Source organism: Benincasa hispida, chromosome 4, assembly GCF_027475165.1.
Source record: "Benincasa hispida cultivar pf3 chromosome 4, pf3_genome.v1.1, whole genome shotgun sequence".
Classification (NCBI taxonomy): Eukaryota; Viridiplantae; Streptophyta; class Magnoliopsida; order Cucurbitales; family Cucurbitaceae; genus Benincasa; species Benincasa hispida.
In genome coordinates, this window is record NC_143481.1 from 3,564,490 (window position 1) to 3,573,322 (window position 8,833).

Below are 8,833 nucleotides of genomic sequence, written 5' to 3' on the forward strand. Positions count from 1 at the left end.
ATTCCATAACTTACCAAGTCAAGGATAGTGTTTAAAAAAAAAATTGAACTTTTGCACCGTCCAGGCGGAGCCCAATAAATCAGTGTTCATGTGACAATTTCTTAATTTAATTTTATTATGTTAAAAAAAAGCATTGGATTAGTTTTTTATTGTTAATTGTATTTCTATCCACTTTGGACTATAACATATTTTTAATGTTTTACGAACATTTATAAAAGATAGATATCGAATATACCGATAAATAATATCAATACCGAAGCTTTCGAGTTATGGATATATGGACACGTTGAGATTCTACAAATATTGACACCATACACGAACGATATTAAATGCAAGAAGCACATATTCTTAGGGAAAGCCAAGAAAGAAAAGTAAGAAAGGTCTTTTCCAGATGGGAAACAATGAGATGAAAAATTATTAAACTACGAATTGGTAGATGCCAATTCGGTGAGCTCGAATCAGAAAGAAAGGTCAATTGGAGAAAAAAGCTGGCCCCATAGAATTTATACCAAAGCAAATTTACAGCCTTCCATTTCTCTCTCTTTCTCTATATATAAATGCCTAATGGCTACATATCCTTCTTAAGAATTCCCAACTGAAACACATCAAAATCTAGGGAGAAATGGGTTGGTTTATAAGAGAAAGAAGAGGGCCAGCATGGAAACAAGGATGGGCAGAACAAGCCTTGGCTTCCATAACTCCACCACCAAGGCCTCTGCTTGCCATACTTGGAATCTTGGCCATTCTTCTATCTGTTTCATCATATTCAAGCTACAGGTCTCAGGTGAAGAAAACAAGGATCAACTTTAAGCTATTTTTTTTGCTTTTACCTCTAGTATTTGTCTTTGTTGGCAACTCCATTGTTAGATATGGTCGCGTTGTAATTATCACTCCGAGAACAAAGCTCGAACCGGTTTACGTCACGGAAGGCGGTTCTGCTTCGCCTTGGGGAGCGGCGGCTTTGCTGGTGTTATTGTTGGTCTTGATATCTTATCAGCCTTACTTCCACTCTAAGTGGTTTCCAGCAATATGGAGACCATATTATTATTAGGTCATGATGCTCTGGCTTTGGATTATCAATCATGTAAGGTCCCCCATAGTATGTTCCTCCACAGCCAAAAAAGAGAGAAAAAATGATGTAATTTCAGAGAAGAAATGATCACAGATCCATTGAAAAAAAGGGTTTATGTTAGGCTGGTTAGAAGTTATTGACAATTCTTGTTTATGGGCAGAGATAAAAGAATGAAACAGAATACGGACAGATATAAACAGAGATATCTATAGAAGAACAATTTACAGTTACATGGCTATTAACTACCACCTTCTCAATAATCTCACAAATACGTTATGAGAGGAACCAACTTACACACACATACTGCTCCTCAATTTAGGAGGTTTGAAAGACGATGTAAACAATCTTGGGGTCATTGATTCCTATAGAACGTCTCTCTTTCGTTTTAAACTCCCATCTTTCTATATAACCAAAAACAAATACACATTACTTATAACTTACAAGCTCATTTCAGGTTAAACATAGTGAAATTGACCATCAAAGAAAGTGAGAAAACATAAACAGTAAAAAAATCGACAGAGAGATTTAGAAAGAGATTTACGTAATTAACTGATAGTGTGTTAACTACGTCCACGGACAGAGAGGGAAAAAAAACAGACAAAGAATGAAAAACACACAAAATAAAAGGACTGCCAATCACTTCTAACCAGCCCAAAACCATTGTTCATTCTTTGTATTCTTCTTCCATTGTTGGGTTTTGCTAATAAAAAAAAAAAATCATGTGATAGGAACCGTGACACTATCACCATTAAAATTATGTCCAATCACTTAGATTCCCATCAACAACCTCGATGTAGCTACAGATAAGATGTACATGGTAACTCATATTTGATACTAACTGCGAAACAGAGTCAGGAGTGGAGGCATCTTTTAGGCAAATATCTCTCAGTTCTTCAATTTTCTATTATTTTGTCCTAAGTTTCTAACATCCTTGTGTGCTAGTTGTAAAATTTAGTTTTGCTTTTAGGCCTACGGCTGTAATTCTGAGCTGTATGAGCATTTCATTCCTTGAAAATGATATTGGAAATGTGTCGCTATAATTGATAAGTTAATCACATGCACATAGAACTTCAAACTTAGTTACATAAAGACATTAGAAGCCAGGAATAACAGGTAAAAGCAACAAGACAAGCAAATGGAATATAAATTATTCTTGCATGAAAACTACCTTTCTGGTCTCGGAAGATGCTTTTTTCCTCACAATGATGTTATTACCACTACCCTTCTCTTTTTCCTTCACTCCGAAGCCAAATATTCTATAGCCAGATGTGCATCGGTTTAACATAGGTGTAACTGATGCACCATTATGCTTTCTTAAGACTTCCAGTTCATGTGAGATTCTAGAAATTTCATCATTCAATTTTCTAGAATCAATCCCCATCTTTTCCAACTTGCTTTCTAAGGCTCCAATTGTACAATCTTTTTCATCATTCAAAGATTGAAGTCGTTCCATATTAGCAAGAAGATTTTCAATCTTTGTACATGCTAGTTCAACTTCTGTACGCTCATGCCTTAATTTACTTTTGTAGTCATTCTCCATAATGTTGTACTGATTCCATACAAACGTCTTCTCTGCCAGAAGTGCAGTTACCTCAGAACTCCTTTCTGATTGAAGCTTTTCATTTGCATTTTGTAATCTCTGTACCTCGATATTCAAGGTTTTAGAATTTCGTTTTCTTTCGTTAGATTTTCCACTATGCAATGAGCTTCTTGAAGTAACATCCTGAAATTATTTGAAATTTATAACTACGAGTTAACAAAGAAAGTATTAAAGAATTTAAAGGATATTGAAGAACATACAGATGGATCGGTGATTTTAGTAGAGAGCAGGCTAAATAATTCTTTGAAATCTTGCAACTCGTCGTTCGTGTATTCTGCAACATAAGATAAGTATGATTCCACTAATTAACTATCATTGATCATCGTTAGACGGAGAAATGCAACAATGTCAAAAACCTAAAAACCTGATATGATTTGACAAAGGAAACTGTCTCTCTGTTTCAAACTCATGTTCAAATCTAACTTTGATGCCTCGAGGGAGCGTTCCCTATCTCGTAAAACCAAATCCCCTTTCAACTACACATAAATGGCCAAATTCCTCAAAAACAGCAAACTAAAAATTTCACGACATTCTTCTTAATTCGGATCGAGAGAGAGATTGTATTACAGAATGAACCAATACCTGGCAGATAAAATCTTCGTAAAGACGAGTATCTGAGATCCACCGATTGTGTTGCATTCGGATGCGATCTTCAAGAAGTTTTCGCTCTTTAACGAGAGTTTCGAGCTGTTTCTGTTGAGTCTCTAGCATCCGAACCAAAGCGCTGAAGATTTTCTCCCAATTTTGGCGTTCAGAAGAGGATTTCGATCGTTTAATCGTGCCCATTGTCGATTGAATTCAAGATGGAGAGTGCGATTCTGCAATGAGAGAATGAATACTCAATTCGACCGTTGAGGATTTTTTCAAATTCGTCGTATTTTTCAATTTATATTGGTCGGAGGGCCACAAGTCGAAAATATTGGCCCCTGAAATTTTCTCGATTAATGGCCCAGTATTTTCGGCCCATTGGGTTACATGAATCAGTTTGGGATTTCTACATAAAAGTCCTTGAGATTATTAGGTTAATATCTTGAATATTTCATTTTTTACAAAAGAAAATCTATTGAACTCAATATTTTCACTAATATTAGTAGCTATTTACAATTTAACCCTTACATTATATATATATACACACATAATAATACATATTTATGTATTTTTTTCTCTTCCATGCATACTTTTTTCCCATGCATATTCTCTCTCCTCCATGTATACTCTATCTCCTATGTATATTCTCTCTCCCATGTATAGTCTCTATTTCCCATGATTCACACCCATTTCTTCATCTTCCCTATCTTTTCTCCTCTTCGACAATGTGAGTTGTAGGTGGTAGATGATGGCGTTGGGTGAATTGATGGCTCGACACGAAGTGACACAAACAACTTACAATGGCGTAGACGATGTGGGGTGAATCGATGATGACGGGTTGAGTAGATTCAGTCGACAACATGGTGGGGCGAGCAAATCCGATCGACGACGACAGGGAGAGAGATCCGTGGTGGCCATGGCTGAAGAATAAGAGATGAAGATGGAAGGTTATGTATTATAAACCCCCATATGAAGATGGACTTTATTTTTTCCTATTTTTTTTTATTTATAATGTGATATATATGTATATTTTTTTTTAGCTTTTGTAGGAAATTTGATATATACTGTGGTATATATATTCGTTTATTTGATATAAATGAGTGTTTTTTTTTATTTAGACTTATTGTATTATGATAAAATTTATGAAGATTTATATACTGTGATTTATCACTACAAGAATTCTTGGCTTTTATGTCGGTTTTAAACCGACATAAAGGGCTTTAATGTCGGTTGCAACTGACATTAAAGACAGTATTATTAAAGCCCTTTAATGTCGGTTGCCTTTAATGTCAGACCCTTTAATGTTGGTTGCCTTTAATGTCGACCGACATTAAAGGCAACCTCGAAATTAAAGCCAACCTAAAAGGCTTTAATAACACTATCTTTAATGTCAGTTGCAAATCCTTTAATATCGGTTGTCAACTGAAGCCCATAATCCATTGAAGTCCTTTAAACCGACATTGAAGCCCATAATCTATGTCCCTTTTTTTCAATTATTGTCCTTTTTTAAAAAAATTCTGTTGTCGAATCCATTTTTAATATCGGTCAAAAAGTTTAAAACGACATTATATGTCTCATATTGGGTCAGGAAATGTCCGTCATTGTTTTTTATTAAAAACTATTAAAAAAAATTGCATGGCAAGCCATCAATATTTGCCTTCCACCTATGAATTCACTGAACTCAAACATGAAATATAACAATAGACAAAACAATATACTCTACCTCAAAACTAGATATAAAGTTACATGCAATGAAGCACACTTCTATAATAATTTATCCACAAACAACAATTAATATTTCCAATCCATTATATATACTTGATAACTTGTAGAAATACAAGTTATTTATACCGTTTTATTTAGATTATGCGGCAAAAAGAAGGAAAAGTTGTGTCGACCGTATAGAAATTGGCTTAGAAATGCGAAAATTGTAAAGTATTGTAAGCACACCCGCTAACGCCATTGCGATGGCAAAATGGAATATCCAAGCCTTTGTTTTGCAGGAAACAGGTCACCACATGCGACAACCGCTCGAGGACAAAGAAAGAATAACGCAATTGCAATGCATGCGGCGATCGATCATGGACTCAAACGATCAACACATTTGTACCGCATGAGGCAATCGATAAAACGATCAAAGTAATTACACCGCATGCGGCGATCGATCGTAGATGTAAAGAGCAACGCATTCGTAAGGACTTCTGAAATTGTACAGCTTTTCTGTCGTACGATTCTGACAAATTGAACATGGAGTAGAGCGGACATTTTCACCAAGCCATGGTAGAAAAAACCAGCTTTTCAGAGCGGGACCACTGATATAGAAAGTGCCAAGGTCTATAAATAGCTACATCAAATTCAAAGAAACGAGGGCTGGTCTGAAGAGACAACTTAGAGAAAATCCAGGGAGAAAGACGAGACAGGACCGAAAGGTAAGTCTCTGGAGCAAGCAATTCATTCCCATTCCCGAAGAAGAAGCTTTGTGCAAAAGGTCACTTCTACCTGGAAAACAAACCTGAGAGGTAAGTTCTCCACTCCATTCCTACCACACGCCGACAAGCAAATCGTCTGGATCCGTGTCAAGACATTGACACGCTTTCTATATTTGTTCTCGTTTTCTATTCATCTACTGTGTTCATCTCTAATCTTTCATTCATTATCTGTAACAAATGCTTATCTTTAGATTTCAATGTCATTATCGTATTCATCATCATCTCTCTGTTCTTCACCATACATTCATCATCTATTTCTTTCACCATGTGTAACTAATCCCCCATGGTAAAGGGGAAGGATTAAGCGAGTAAGTTAATCCTTGTTGAAGAAATCGGTTGAGTTTAGCTAAAACATGCTCAACGACATCTTCACCTGTGAGAGCAGAAGTGAAGATGTTATTCCGCCTCTCGAAAGAAGGTTGGAAGAATGCATTAACTAAAGCGAGAAATATTTCCAGAGATGGAAACAATTTTGCGTTCACCACGTTCATCCCTGTTTCACCATAGACATATAGGAATTCGGCCAATCACTAAAAGGTGTAAGCCAAGGGAAAGCGGAACCTTAGTTGCGTCCTCAACAGGATTGACGAACTTGCGATGTCCTTTCCCTTAACCCATTCTCTTTCTGACACATTTCACAAGACTTGCCACCGCATTCATCATATACTTTTGCACATCTTCACACCCAGTCCTCAACTTGTATATTTAATTGTTTATTCATTTGTTTATTACCGCACTTTATTTTATCACCGCAATTTACTCATCACCGCAATTTATTTATCATCGCTCTTACTAACCATCACATGTTATTTTATTTTCGCATTTTACATTTCACCGCATTTTACTTTTCAAATCCAATTCATTATTCTTTTGTTTTCCTAGTCGCATATATCACATTAGTATCACATTAATCATTGCAATCCTCGTGTTCGACCTCAGATCACTCTAAGAAACTTGCGTTGGAATTATACTTGGTTCCAGCATAAGAAAACTTGTGACATGTGCACACTACACGAACGCATACTACGAAAGCATCTAAGCATCACCGCATACATTATTTAGAACATAGTATCGCATATTATTATTATCGCAAAGCGCATAAGTCAGCAACCTAACAAGTTGTTGACCAACAACGAATTCAAATCAAAATCATCATCAAATTACAAGCTTACAATACTCATCAAATATGAAATAAACACACTAATCACCAACATTTGTATATCGATAACACACTTTCATAGAATAATAATTATAATTACCAACCACCTCTATAATAATCATTTCTCTCATTCACAAATATCAATTAGTACTTCCATGAATACTTACACGAAATACCCCATAAACAAAAAAATTATACATAAATCTTCCAATAAACAAATCATTGTTAGATAGATTTGCATTCATTCTAAACTAACATTTACATTCTATTGAGACAAAAAACAAGAAGTACATCCTTACACAAATCGCCCAACAAAACTTGCCCACTAGGTTCGAATTACGTCAATCTCTCTTTAGTTATATGCATTTTTTGTATTAAACTACAAATAGAGAGAGAGAAAAAAAAAGAAGATAAACTCAACATAAGTTTACATCCATTTATTAAATTAAAGCTAGTATATAAAAAATAAATAATTTACGTATGAGGCTAGTAATGGGAGTAATAGGATTATGCACTATTTCGTGTATATACTTTTGCACATAGTACCCACATCCTATATAATCTAATTGACGGGGGCACTGCATATAAAGAAGTTGAAAACAATTATTCTTATGTTCGAAGGAACATAAATTGTTAAAAAAAAATGAATGCACCTTTACAGGTTTCCATGTTGGAAAAGACCGATGGTGTTGGAGATCATGCTTGGCTTGCCATGTTTTCAGTCCACTAAATAGTTTGAAAAGATTAGTTAAACATAAATACTTCAATTAAGAGCTAAGAAAGTTCAATTACACTTACATATTTATAACTCCATGCAAATCCTCTTGAACGTTACTTCGAATAAAGTCCAAAACATAAACACAATTTTCTTGTAGATTGATTACAATCAATATCCAATGATAACTATAATAAGCAACAATTTTGAAATATTTGTACGTGTATACAGCAATTTCAAAATAACTAAAGAACTTGTATTTACTTACCCTGTGTTATATGGAATAAGGACTAATTGGTCCAAATTAGTCAATTCTAGTTGGTTGGCTAAATTTCTGGATCGAATATCTTGAGACTTCATGTGTGGAGATATTATTGCTTGATCAATTATAAAAAAAAACTTCTTCGTAATATCACGACTTTCATCCCAAAGATACTTAAACAAAGTAAAAGTTATTATTTAAACATGAAACAAAATATAAATGAGTGAATCTAGATGAGTAATATTTACGCAATGTATGTCAAAATACACATGTAACCTATTTCAACCATATTGCAATATTGGATCAGATCATCGCGATCTAGATAAACAATTTTGTCTCTTCCAAATATACACTCATTCAAATTGATACGAATCATGTCTACACCGTTCATGTCATGCATGGCATGCCCGTTCAAGAGTTTGATGGTACCATTGGCGTCAGTATATTTGGAGGATGTTGGGGTTGATGCCCTAAAGTCTCGTGTCCTGTAGTTTGTAAATAGTCTGTACGAACGCTTGTGTTGTATAATATATGATATTTACTTCACATATGGTATTTTACTCAGTTACTTGTTTTATTTAATTTACCACAAACCAATAAACATAAAATCCTAGTTATCTATATGTGACTCAAGCATGTAAGTGGTAACATACAAGTGGATCATGTCTTGAGTGATAATCAAAATGGTCTGCAGTATATAGATATTGGAGAGAAACCTTATCCTGGTAACGCTACGGACGCGGCTCGCTTTGTAGAATGATCACAAGTGTTGTGACTTGTCACAAATGGTCTGATCCTGATCATTCGTGTTGAGGACATGCGAATGGGGGCGTCCTATATAAAGAGTTTGTATAAGACCTGACCATGAAATGTTAATGTCTCGTTATAAAACACCGTTCATGACAAAGACTTCATTTCACTAGGATGACCATAGGTAACATGACCTCA

At 35.1% G+C, this 8,833-nt stretch overlaps 3 protein-coding genes across 4 annotated transcripts; 1 reads left to right on the forward strand and 2 right to left on the reverse strand.

Moving 5' to 3' along the window:
- The first annotated feature begins 438 nt into the window (after nt 1–438).
- On the forward strand, nt 439–2,766 carry LOC150036414 (uncharacterized). Its single transcript, XM_090312981.1, has one exon. The coding sequence runs from the start codon at nt 623–625 to the stop codon at nt 1,049–1,051; it is 429 nt and encodes a 142-aa protein (XP_090169107.1). The 5' UTR covers nt 439–622; the 3' UTR covers nt 1,052–2,766.
- LOC120075491 (uncharacterized) lies at nt 584–4,048 on the reverse strand. Of its 2 annotated transcripts, XR_016529219.1 has the most exons (6): nt 3,255–4,048; nt 3,037–3,148; nt 2,873–2,946; nt 2,241–2,795; nt 831–1,473; nt 584–752 (listed from the first exon to the last, which is right to left on the reverse strand). XR_016529219.1 is itself a non-coding variant. In XM_090312980.1 (5 exons), the coding sequence occupies exons 1-5, from the start codon at nt 3,456–3,458 to the stop codon at nt 1,435–1,437; spliced, it is 984 nt and encodes a 327-aa protein (XP_090169106.1). In that variant the 5' UTR covers nt 3,459–4,048; the 3' UTR covers nt 584–1,434. The 2 variants fall into 2 exon arrangements, 1 of the variants encoding a protein (XP_090169106.1); XM_090312980.1 differs by having other exon boundaries at nt 584–1,473.
- A 3,155-nt stretch (nt 4,049–7,203) lies between these two features.
- On the reverse strand, nt 7,204–8,285 carry LOC150036415 (uncharacterized). Its single transcript, XM_090313393.1, is given in 6 exon segments — nt 7,204–7,288; nt 7,392–7,486; nt 7,562–7,634; nt 7,707–7,811; nt 7,892–8,058; nt 8,136–8,285. Coding segments are annotated over 6 exon segments (675 nt in total).
- Nucleotides 8,286–8,833: the final 548 nt, after the last annotated feature.